This window comes from Simochromis diagramma, unplaced genomic scaffold (assembly GCF_900408965.1).
Source record: "Simochromis diagramma unplaced genomic scaffold, fSimDia1.1 OVJJ01000746.1, whole genome shotgun sequence".
Taxonomy (NCBI): Eukaryota; Metazoa; Chordata; class Actinopteri; order Cichliformes; family Cichlidae; genus Simochromis; species Simochromis diagramma.
In genome coordinates this window covers 1,133,053-1,146,008 of record NW_024386757.1, presented here as the reverse complement: position 1 = coordinate 1,146,008, position 12,956 = coordinate 1,133,053, and the positions used below count along the sequence as shown (strand labels likewise).

At 39.3% G+C, this 12,956-nt stretch overlaps 1 protein-coding gene across 5 annotated transcripts in view; it reads right to left on the bottom strand.

Moving 5' to 3' along the window:
* The window catches only part of ankrd6b (ankyrin repeat domain 6b), a 61,254-nt gene that overhangs the window by 7,489 nt on the left and 40,809 nt on the right, over positions 1-12,956 (bottom strand). For all 5 annotated transcript variants that reach the window (XM_040027200.1, XM_040027193.1, XM_040027211.1 and 2 more), the window contains 8 exons: positions 12,711-12,809; positions 10,372-10,470; positions 7,616-7,714; positions 6,321-6,398; positions 5,863-5,967; positions 4,713-4,826; positions 3,430-3,600; positions 944-1,096 (listed from right to left, as the gene is read on the bottom strand). In XM_040027200.1, coding sequence (XP_039883134.1) covers positions 944-1,096; positions 3,430-3,600; positions 4,713-4,826; positions 5,863-5,967; positions 6,321-6,398; positions 7,616-7,714; positions 10,372-10,470; positions 12,711-12,809 — 918 coding nt within the window. The remainder of the gene's footprint in view (positions 1-943; positions 1,097-3,429; positions 3,601-4,712; positions 4,827-5,862; positions 5,968-6,320; positions 6,399-7,615; positions 7,715-10,371; positions 10,471-12,710; positions 12,810-12,956) is intronic.

Below are 12,956 nucleotides of genomic sequence, written 5' to 3'. Positions count from 1 at the left end.
ACAACAGCAGGAATCCAAGTTGTAGAAACATCTGACAGATGATTGGTAGAAACAGGATTCACCTGAGCTCAAATTTTGAGTAGCAAAGTCCGTGAATGTTTATATACTTATGTGTGTGGTATATTTTGGATTTTTATACATTTTCAAGGAATTTCAAACAACTTTTTTTCAGTTTGTCATTATGGGGGTATTGTATCTAGAATGAGGTGAAAGTGAAAATGAAGTTAATCCATTATGGAATTAGGCTGTAAGATTTTAATATATGGAACAAGTGATGTGCTGTAAATACTTTTTTTGGATGCACTGTAACTTGCTTCCATTTCAACAATCTGTCAGCAAGGGGATTCCCAAAGACTCATTAGCAGAAAACTTGGCATATCATGACTTGGTGTGCAGTACGCCCTTGAAAATGTAAGAAAACTTGGAAAAGTGGAAACCAAAAGATGAAGCCAAAAGGCAGGCCTAAAAAAACCTAGACGGTAGATGAACAGTATCTAAAAAGCCTTAGTCCTTAAGGAATTAATCTGGTCGTTCAGTTGATCTATCTACACCTCATGAGACCTTATCAGAAATGGCCTCAGTCATGGCCTCAGTCATGTCCAGGGTGTACGCTGGTGTACGCAGCAGTGAGGGGCAGCGTACACCCTGGACAGATCGCCAGTCTGACACATAGAGACAGACAAACAGTCACACTCACATTTACACCTATGGGCAATTTAGAATCATCAATTAACCTCACTTGTGAGAAGAAGAGAGAACCCACACAAATTCCACACAGAAAGACCACTCATGAAGGAAGGGAAAAAATAGGGCGGCAGAGTTGAGAGGTAGGGAGGCCTCTGAAATGCTGTTAACCTCGTGAATAGCACCAACTGCAGTTAATGTTATGTGAGTGCTTACTTTCTTTTGTGGATCAGTTGCAATGAGCAACTGTATATGCTACCTGGTGTTTGTTCTTGCGGTCGAGCTGGCCCATCTTGCTGTTCAGTTGGTCTTGAATGATGTGGATCTCAGTTTTCATTTCCTCCTTGGTAGCTTCCAGCTGGTTTTCCAGTTTATTTATGAGAGGCTCACAGCGGCAGCCATTCAGAGGAGCCTGTAACACAAACCAGCAATCCATATTTAAATCATTAAGGTATTGTAGTGGAAAAATGACAGAAACAAGGATGTTCATTAGGAATAAATGAAAACATTCTGAGCACTCACATGTGATGTAATTAACTCTTTACCTTTAAAACAGATAAATAGTGAGTGCTTGGTACTGTTGCCTGATATGCCTCAATGGTCACATTAAACATGAAGGGCCATTATGTTTTAGCCCATCATTACATTCTACAGTCTACAGGTAGGTTGAAGGGCAGAGGTGGAGGGTTGCCTGTAGAATGTAGTACATTACCACATTCAGGCGTTTTACACAGCGCCCATCAGCTGCGCACACTCAGCATAGACCCAGGGTTATTATAAATAGAAAAAATACACCAGAGGAAAGTAGTAGAGTAGTAGACTGAAGCTCCTTGCATGAATCAAAAGCAGAATTCACAATTTTCTTCAGACCTCCACCATAGGCATACCACAGCAAATGGACAAAATCCAGAAGTTTATGAACAGTGTGATAATAACCTTTGGTTTGTGTAATGTTAGAAGAGGAAATTAAGGAAATTCCAGCAGAAAAAAGGGAAATACGAGTTTTGTTGATTTGTGTATTTTGTAACAACGTTTCTTAGCAATAAATCATACAATGGGAAAGCTTTTTCATTTCCTCTTAAATGATGTCACATTTGTAAGGAAAATGCATTTGTGGGCTGAGCAACAGAGAGGATTTAATGCCAAGAAGCATTGCTACGACAAACAAATGGACATTTTCTTTAAATTTTGATTAGTCCCTCTGGTCACTGTGGTATAAGTGTCTCTTAATTATTTTATCAAGATTTAATACACACTACTAACCCGTTCATCCATAAGTTATGTCAACTTCAATCAGGATATTTTTCTTAAGTATTTTTATTTATCTGTTGGTATGAAAGGAAGAATAAAAATACTTAAGAAGAAAATCCTTATTGAGGTTGTGATAATTCATGCATGACAGGGTTAAATAACAATAATTACAATGAAACACATCATAGTAACATGATAGTAACACCAGTGGGTGGCAGGGTATGGGGTGGCACATCAGTGTCCAATGTAGTGGTTTAGTTAGAGGTCTTAAAAAACAAAATAAACCTGTCTGAAGGATAGAAAAAAAAACTTTAGGAATTTTATTTTTTTATTTCATCTTTATTTATACAGGTAAAATCATTGAGACACTAGGTCATATTTTCAAGATATATCCATACAAACTTCAACATGTTAATACATACTATAGTTATTAAAAATGGAATGGCAAAATCAACAATATGGTACATTCTTAAAAAGAAGGAATTTAATAGCCAGCTCAGCAGCAACAAAAAGCCTGTAAGCCCACAAAAATGGACAATCACTTTTTTTTCTTGATTAATAGAAACTTGACTAGCCAAGTCAAGAACACACTCAAGGAGATATCAGAGACATGTCCATGAATGTAAATACAGAGGATTTACAACAAGGTGCAAACCACTAGTTACAGCCAAGAACAAACTGGCTGCTGATGAAATGTACAAAACTATACTCTCCACTCAGATTAAGCCATGTGGTGTAAATGATCACACAGACTTCATAGTGCGAATGAAAACCTATCCAAAACATACTACAAAAGCAAACCAATAGCTTCTGGAAGCAAAAAATTGATATTCTGCAATGGCCAACTCAGTCACAACATCCTAACCTAACAGTACATGCTTTTTAATTGCTGAGGATACAAATGAAGTAACAGAGACCTACAAACAAGCAACATCTGAAGGTGGCTGTAAAGAATTTCAAGGGGCAAAACACAGCATATTGTGATGTACCTGGATCCTAGACTTAACCTCCTAGGACCTGCCGTCCACATATGTGGACATCACATTTTGGGTTATTTAGACCAAAATACTCAATGTTGCTCTACATGGGCCTGATATCCACTTACGAGGACATTATACTGCTACTGTTGTATCAAAATTTTAAATGAATATCCTCATTTGTGGCTCTCATTTTTCTTAAAAACAAAAACAAGGTAAAAAAAATCTGGTAATTCTTTGTTTTTGCATTTATCGGGCCCCAATATGCCCAAATATCAAAGAGAAATTAAAAATGCATGTCGTGGAAGGGTCTTAGGAGGTTAAATACTATCGTTAGAACTACTTTAGTAATTACCAGTAACCAAGCTAGATACAAGATACTGGCATTTACTGTCTGAAGAATAATTATTTGCTTTTCTCAGTGTCTACCTAGCCTGGTTGTTATTTAACAGCACCTTACTTGTGCCAAACTGGCACCCTCAGTGTTGGCGAAAACACGGTAATGATAGTCACTTACCTGCATTATCTTGCCATCTTTTGCTCGGTACAGCGTGTACAGCTGATAGGCTTTGAAGTTGTGTGGAGGGATGGAAACATAAGGGGCGGTTCCACGCAGTTTACCTTTCTTCTTATGAATGGTTCCACAGTGCCTGGTCTCTCTGCAGTGCAGAGGGTCAGACAAAGATGGCTGCAACGGCATTTGTAGGGAATTAATATGTTAAGCTTTTGGTTTTTATATTGTGCAATGTGTACATTGTGCCTTATCTACATTTTTTAGTTATATCAGTGGCACTTCTTCAGGACAAGCATGTAAAAACTGACATAAACTAAAAAGCTCCTGGCATGTTTGCATCCATCCTTTACATTACTGCCATCTTGTGGTAGTAGTAGATATTTAACTAACTACGTAGGTAATAATATTTCACAATCCATTGGCTAGGAAGGAGAAAGATAGAAAGATGAAGACATCCATATAGAGTGCAGACAGGCAGGTATTTTTTGATGTGATCAAATTTATTTTGTTAAACTGGTAAATAATGCAGTAAGATGTTTTTGTTTGCGTGTTTAGGCAACAGGGTGGAAAATCATCTGTGTCACCATGTGTCACTGACTTAAGTTGTATCTATATTTTATGTTATATACTCTATATTATATATGTTGAATGGATATATCGTGATTTATAGTTGGATTAATTCCTCTCGAAGATTAATGGTTCATGCTAACACTATGTATCAAGTCTTATGATCTATTGCTCTGCAGTGACCATAAAACTGCAATAGTTAACCAACACTATGTGGTCATAAGTTATTAATTCATTAGTAACAAGTAATTGATTTTGGCTACAAAAATATCCTGCTGGCCATAAATAAGTTGCAATCGGAATTACCTCTAACCATAAATGTGTCCGAAAGATGCCAAAATATCCCTTCTCTCTATATCTTTCTGTTACGCCTTGTCTTTGTCATTGTCTGTCTTTGTCTGCTGCTTGTGCAACACCAGGGCTGTACACCCCAGGTTTGCTTGGTTTTTGCTGTGCTGTTCTTGGGTCTAGAAACTCATTAAACTGTTTCAACATTCTCTGCTCTTCTCCAGAGGACAATTTTTCAGTGGTTTTAAATGGTTTTTAAATGGATCTAAAAAGGTGACTCTTCCTGTGACCAGCTGGACAAAGTCCAGGACAAACCTGGGATAGTTTCTTCTGAGGTTAGCCCTCATTACTGGTTACTTTTGGGTTTTTTTTGTTTTTTTTAAAAGGTTTTTATTCCATGGTTTATTCCATATTTATATGCACGGTCTTACCTTTTTTTTCCGCTTCCTGTTCTTTCCTCTCCTGGCGTTAGACTCAGTTACCTTAGTGTGTTTGCAGGCAGCTTGGTCACTGCTCTGGCTGTCGCCTGCAGCAGATACACTACTCTGTAGAACGAGAGGAAGGTTTATCTAAGCAGGTTCCAGAAACATTTAAACAGTATGAAAGATTTTAAAGTGGACATTATGAGACATATTATGGAGTTTTGTCTTTTCCCTTTTCTTTTTTCAATAATTCAAGTCTACAATTCTATCAAAATCGCAGTGTTCCCAATCGTTTCCTTTGCTATATTCAGTGGAATATTCAGTGGCAAGGACATTTCACGACTGGATTTGTGCACAGGTGGCATCCTATTAAGGTACCACACTGGAATTCACTAAAGTCCTGAGAGCAACTCATTCTTTCGTAAATGTTTATAGAAACAGTCAAGCATGCCCTGGTGTCAAATCGTATATACTTGTGGCCATGAAAGTGATAGGAACACCTGAATTCAGTGATTTGGATGGGTGAGTGCATACTTTTGGCCAATTCAGTTCATGTCAATTCGGTTTTATTTCTATAGCACCAAATCACAACAACAGTCACCGCAAGGCGCTTTATATTGTAAGGTAAAGACCATACAATCAGACATCCGTCTTTGAGCAAGCACTTTGGCGACAGTTGGGAAGGAAAAACTCCCTTTTAACAGGAAGAAACCTCCAGCAGAACCAGGCTCAGCGACAGGCAGCCATCTGTCGTGACCACCTGGGGGTGAGCAGAGGGAGACAAGACAAAAGACATGCTGTAGAAGTGTGCCAGAGATGAATAATAACTCCTAATTAAATGCAGAGTGGTGTATAAAAACATGGTGAGTGAAAAGGGGTGAGAGAAGGAGAAACTAATTCCTGGCACACAATGATGTTGGCACTCTTGCTAACTCTAGCTAAAGGATATGATAAAGGCATTGTCCCCACAAAAATATAAAAATCCTTAGGGCTAGTACTGTGTGTGGCCAACGCCAGAGATATGTGGAAACAACCCTGACTCCCCTCCTCCATAAAAAAACATTCCTGCTCATTCCAGCTTTTGCTCACATTTTCCTATTTTTGTGATGAAGTCTACATTCAGTAAGTTTCAGCTACACTGACACTTAAGTATATTTACCTTACAGGGTAGCATCGCATTTCTAGGCACTGACTGAGCCCGACCTTCTGCCTTCAGCTCATCTCTCCTTTTCCTTGCTTTCCTGCCACGCACAAAACTTTGCACCTGAACACAAGAAGACACAATTCATCAAGTATGATTTGTGAATTATATATTGTATATATTGTATTGATAAGTATTGATGAGTACAGTTTTTACTGGCTTTTCAAAAAAAAATTCAATTTTAGCTGTTAGTATGTTAAATATAGTTTAAGTGATCTGATTCTTTTTTCTTATATGTTGGGCAGTGAAATTTGGTAAAATATGAGCTATAGTTACTAAACATGACAAATAAAACCTAGAAAAGCCCATGAGAAAGAAAAATCACACATCACATTTTCATATACGTGGAAAACAATCAAACTATTTATTATAGTTATAAATTATGTCTGCCTGTACTGGTCACAGTGAGAGTTTACCTGGGGTGCTTTAGTCAGTAGAAGAGCTACTTCTGGGTTGTTGTGTTCTCTGGCCTGGTCCAAAGCTGTTAGACCTGCCTGCAGACACCCAGAGATACAAGTCAAGACAGACAAAACATGAGTCCACCTTCAGCTGGTCACAGTTTCCTCTTCATTCCATGCAGACTGGATGTTTTCCCTGGCTTGTGGTAAGCAAATTATTAACGTATTTTCTATCACTGTGAACTTAGCAACCTGTTAGTATTGATGGGATATTTTAATGTACAATCTGAACCTTCACACATTTCGGGGTGGCTGTAGCTCAGGCGGTAAAGCAGGTCAACCCTAAGTTGCTCTCTGATGATCCATTGGAGTATGAATATGTGTGAATGTTAGTACGCACTTCTGCAAGTGCTTGTATGAATGGGTGCTCCAGGAGAGTAGAAAAGCGCTATATAAGAATTAGTCCATTTAACCTTTCATTATATGAAATGACATCTCCAAAAAAGGTATAATAATTTGTAATGCGATTAGAGAATTTCCAGCTACTGATGGTCAATTGCTCAAATGCTTTTCAAGGTGCTACCTGCTGCTTCTACAAAGAAATGGTGAATAGCACAGCTTTGAGTTAAAAGCAAGAAGCAGGGACTGGCAGCAAGCTGATGGAGGAAGTGGATGCATTGTGAGACCCTATCCCAAGTCAACCCACTACAATTTCTTAAGACAATTCCTTTTTCAGTTATTTTGACAAGTGAGTGGAAGGAGAAATGATGTAGTCATAGATGTTAATTCCTGTTAGAATTTATCATATTTAATATGGATCTGACATCATTATCAATATGTCTGCCTTTAAAAAAAATACTGGCACTCGCCAGTGCTAACCCACAGCCTCCTGTTAGGCATACCTATGGTTTCAATTTCAAAATTCTATGCTGGCTTGTTGTCAACTCATGGCAGTCACAAGATTTTCAGAAAACTTGACCTCTGACCTTGAGGTTGAGTCCCCTGAGATTCTAACTTGTGACAGACAAAGAAAATAACGAGGAGCTGACTAAAATGTGATCCAACAAGGACATATTAGTGGCTGGATATAGTTGGAGAAATACACTAATTAGAAAAACTGAGTCATTCCTTGAGGACTAAAGCAGGAACTCATAGAAAATCATAGGCCAACCTCAACTCAAGACATTTTTTTATAAATTTCTATAAAACTCGTGAACATTTTAGACAACAGAAAGTACCACTTATAACTACTATGGTTTTTCAATGTGCTAAAATTAAAGACATGCTTCTCCTGAGTCTACAGAGACACTTACATTGTTGTTGATGCGACTGTCTGCTCCAGCCTCCAGCAGCAGGCGTATCGCCTTCTTATGATTCAGTGTAGCTGCCACATGTAGCGGAGTGTCTCCAGCCTGAGGAAATCCATCACACACAGACATGCACATGAATATGAAACAAATAGTTTTTAAAAACATCAATATTAAAAACAAAGGAGAAAGGAGTGCTTCCTGGATTTAAATTGTGTCTCTTTGAGGTGCTCTTTGGAAGGGATAAATAGGCTAAATCATCAAAGAACAATTCTTCTCAAATAAATGCACCGTGCATTTATTTGAGAAGGATTGTTCTTTGATGATGTTTGACATAAAAAAGGTGTGTTAGGTAAAGTTAATATAAGTTTAACCTTAACTTGAAGATCTCAAACAGATGCCAGTTCTTTATTATTGTGGTCTATTAAACAATGCAATTACTAATCCAATTCCAAAAAAGTTGGGATCCTGTGTAAAATGTAAATAGCAACAAAATGCTATGATTTACAAATCATAAAACAGTATTTTATTTACAAGAGAACATAAAAAGCATACTGATTATTAACTATGAGCTATATACCTGAATAAAAAAGGTTATTTCAGTTAACTTCTTCATTTATTAATTTTGATCTTAATATGACTCAGTCAACATAATATCCTCACTCCTCCATGTTAATCTTACCTTATATGATGTATATAATCTCATCCTTAACATGCAAATCCCCACCTTATATGGTTCATTTAATCTACTAGTTATAATTACATTATATATTTTTACAAGTTCAACTAATATGATATATGTAATCATGTGGAAAAACTTGTGTGTCTCCCTTTCCATGAATCACTGCCTTATCATGGAGGAGGGGTTATATTGTCGGGGGGCTTTGCTGCCTACTGGTAGGGTCTCCCATGGAAAATTGGTCCAGGGTGAGGAACCAGACAAAGGGCGATTCAGAAGACCTTGCCAGTACAAGATCAAGGGAACAGCTAAACTCTTCTCAGGATAGGGTTACTGGGACCCCGCCATGGAGCCTAGCCTGGGAAGGGTACCCGAGGGCAAGCACCTGGTGACCAGGCTTTGGCCTACGGAGCCTGGCCGAGAGCAGCCCAAAGAAGGGACATGGAACGACCTTCCTGTAGACCCAGCACCCACAGAAGGCACTGTGTGCCAGTTGTCAGCCAAGGGCAGAGACCCTGGTGGACCAATCCCAGGTACCGATGCTAGCGCTGGGGGCATGGAATGTGGGGAAGGAAACTAAACTACTGCATAAGGCTAAATATAGTTGGGCTCAACTCAATGCACAGCTTGGGCTCTGGAACCAGTCCGGAGTTGCCCTTGGTGAGAGGCAGCAGGCTAGGGTGGGCATCCTGGGATCCCCTTGGCTTGCTGCCTGTATGTTGGTTTGTTGGTTTTTTTCCCGGTGGTAGAGAGGGACTGTTCCCTGTGCCTTTGTGTCAGGGAACTATTCCTAACTGTTGTCTGCACTTATGCACCAAACGGCAGTTAAGAGTACCCTAACACTCTGTTGTCCCAGTGTCAGACACTCATGTGGGGATTTAGGGCCGTACCTCTAGTAGTGTTTTCCATCTTCAAGAAGGTGGACTGGAGGGTGTCCTCCAACCCTCCGTGAACACACTCCCTGGGGAAAATCTATGCCAGAGTGGTGGAAAGGAGAGTCCATCTGTTAGTCGAACCTCAGATACAGGAGGAACAATGCGGTTTTCGTCCAGGCTGCGGAACACTGGACCTAGCCTCTTAAGGATATTTCAGGGTGGGTGGGAGTTTGCTCAACCAGTCTATATGTGTTTTGTGGGAGTATTCTATGGGAGGTGCTTCAGGTGTATGGGGTGTCTAGCTTGATGTTATGAGCCATTTGGTCCTTATAGAACCACTGCAAGAGCTTCATTCACATTGCAAATCATGCTCTGCACCGGAGGGTTCGAGTTAGGGTTCAGGACCGGCCAGTGGAGCACCTTTGGCTCGGGCAAACCAGGACCAGACGGCAGTGCTGTGACCTCTTGCCTGTATTCCTGATGCTGGGGTTGCACAGGGCACACAGCTTGCGGTGCTAGAGCCTGAAGGACACCCATTATCTGAGCCCGCATCAGAACCCAAGGGTGCCAGGCAGGCCCCACCAGCACCTGAATTTGAGCCTGAATCAGCGAGTCCTGCATCAGCAGAATTCAACCCCCCAAAAATCAGTACTTGTTGGCCTCAAGCAACCAGAACCTGCGTCCGAGGATTCCACATCACCGGAGTCCGAGGCCCTCTGACGCCAGCCAAAATAGTCACTTGTAGTGCATTCATAAATGATTTAAGTTTGTCATGAAAAACTTCACTAGGTTAATAAGAAACTGTATTAAAAGTAATCATCACCACTTAGGAACCAAATTATGCCTGACTGGTCAGGTTGTATTCCTAGGTTTGCGTGTCTGCAATAAGTGGGGCTTAGAATAAAAATATTAACACACTTTATGTCAAATACAGGAATAAACTTGTTCTTTCTGTTGAGTGCATGTATACAGCACCAACTATAAAGTCAAGGCACTTTTTATTATATGGTAAAGACCCTATGATATTACAAAGAGAACTCCAACTATCAGAAAAACAAGCACTTGATTATAGTGGATAGAAAGAGCTACTAAAAAAACAGTTCTATAATTCAAACGTGATTTTTTTCACATTACAGGAAAAAAGTTCCAATTAATTTTTCATCAAGTAGCTTTTACCAGAAAAATGCCCCAGTCAGTCCACAACTCACCAAATTCTTCTCTGACACAGAGCAATATGCTCCCAGCAAGATACGAATCACAGCCAGATGATTGTAGCGGGCCGCCACATGTAGACAGGTATCACCTGCCTGCAAGAAATAATCACTGGTAAATAATTTTACAGCATTCACATTCCTCAGGTCAAGGTAGTAAATCTCCCCAAACACAGTGTAAGAGATTTACTACCTTCACTCTCAAAGCAGATAACACACATAGCCTAGGACTCTGTGTGGGGGACCACGTTATCGATGCTGTCCAGCACTTGAATGTTGCTGACAGTATTCAAGTGACAGTATTCAACTTTTTATTCAACTTTTTTTTTAAAAGAAGAAAAAACAAGTTCATTTGTTTTTGAAGCTCAAACAATGAAGGTTTGGAAATATATAACAATATTACAAATAGTATATTATGAATAATAATATAACACAGAGCACAGTATGCAGGGCACGCAGCACACACACAAATATAATCCTATTATAAATAATAATATAACACATTAACACATTAAGATTAACTTAAGGCATCTATGAGTCATTAAAGGCATTACCATGCAATAAATGAATCAACTCTGGCCCTGCTGTTGTGACAATTCTTGCCTTCTCTGTACCTAACAAATGCACTGTCCGAAAAAGATCCGATCTTTAAGAACAAAAGAGGTCATATATATTTTTCTTTCAAGTTTATATTTTTTAAATTCAAACTCAAAATAATAATCAGCAGTAGTGATTGTTTTATTATTATTTTACTATTCTATAATTATGGTGCACTTGGATGCTTACAACACAGAGTGTGAACTTTGCTAGGATTTTAAAATCAGTACCATTTATTTGCATGAAAGTTATATCAATAAATATTAATACATGAAGATTGGAAAATTTTTCCACTATACTTTTTTATAGTTTACTATATCTGCTGATGTGTTAATAATGAAGAAAAACGACAACAAGTAAAGTCACACAAATAAAATGCATTTTGCGATGATGAGCATTGAGCTTTAGAGGTTCAGCAGAACACAGTGATTAAGTACATGTCACGTCGGTGTGTGGAGAGAGGGAGGAGAGAGGACCCAAAAACAGGACTTGCAGGCTTATGAAGGCTGTGGACGGTGTTTATTGTGAAGACAGGATAAACAGAATATGAGACGACTGACTGAATGACTGGCTGGCAGAATTGAACTGAACTTACCTGACAACACACAACCGGGACTGATGATGACAAGACAAGGAACTTAGGGAAATTTAGGGCTTAAATACACAAGTTGATGATGATGATAAGAGACAGGAGAGTACACAGCTGAACTAAATCGAACTAATGACGCATGGGAAGTAGCACCAAACATAATGCACTAAGGCTACGTTCACACTGCAGGTCTTAATGCTCAATTCTGATTTTTTGATCAAATCCATTTTTTTTTGTCTGGTTGTTCACACTACAAATAAAATGTGACAGCAAACGCGCTCTAGTGTGAACCCTCAAAGTGGCCCGCATGCGCAAAAGAAGACGTCACACACAACGCCTCTGTTTAGACCCAGACCAAACAGTATTGTTTGACTGATGGCCCTTATAAAGACTTGTTTCGGACTTTACGTTTCCCAATTTTGCTTTAAGTTATAAAGTTATTTCGTTATTTATATATGGCCTAATAATTATCCTTATTGCTGTTTTAGAGAGGAGCGGTGCTTCAAAGGATAGCTGCAGATTTCTGTTAGAGTCTGCAGATTATACAGTACAAATAAAATGTTCACGTTTCTCCAACGCTGTCTTCCCAACAGTTTCACTGGATGGCCAGGAAGCGTTCTCGGGCGCTTTTTCGCGCGCTGATAATTGGCGTCTGTCTTGTGTGAGTGACGTAAAAGACGAATTTAATGCGACATGACCATTCAAACAGCAGTCGCTTTCTAAAACATCAGATATGTATCGGATTCAGTACCACACACGAAAGTGACCTGGGTCGGATTTGAAAATATCGGATTTGTGCTGTTCACACTGTCATACCATGATCAGATATTGGTCGCATAGGATCAGAAAAGTCGAATTTGATGCGCTTTCGTCTGCAATGTGCACGTAGCCAAAGACAGAGGCTAACACAATAAAACAGGACTCAAATGGAAAAAAAACAGTCTCAAAGTACAAAGTGAAAACACTGGGTCAACGAACCAGAAACCCTGACAGTACAAGATCTGCATACAAATTAAGAACACCAAACACCTGACAAACTGTCTTTTTCTCACACTTCACTGCCAGAGTGGATATTAGGGTTCCACAGCCTGCCAAATTTAATCTCTGAACAGGAACAACTACCAGACACTTGCAAATGCACATAACTTACATGGTTTTTGCTGTCAGGTCTGGATCCACCCAATAACAGAACCTTGGTGCTCTGAGCATGACCATTCTGACATGCAAGGTGGAGAGGTGTATTTCCTGCCTGCAAACAGGAGCAGAGAGAGTATGACATTTACTAGTGTTCCCTGGAGATACTTTTGTTGCAGTGACATATACCATATATTTATATCGTCTTTTTCAGGAAGAAGTATTACAGTATAAAAACTGACTCACAGTCCTCAAGCATTCA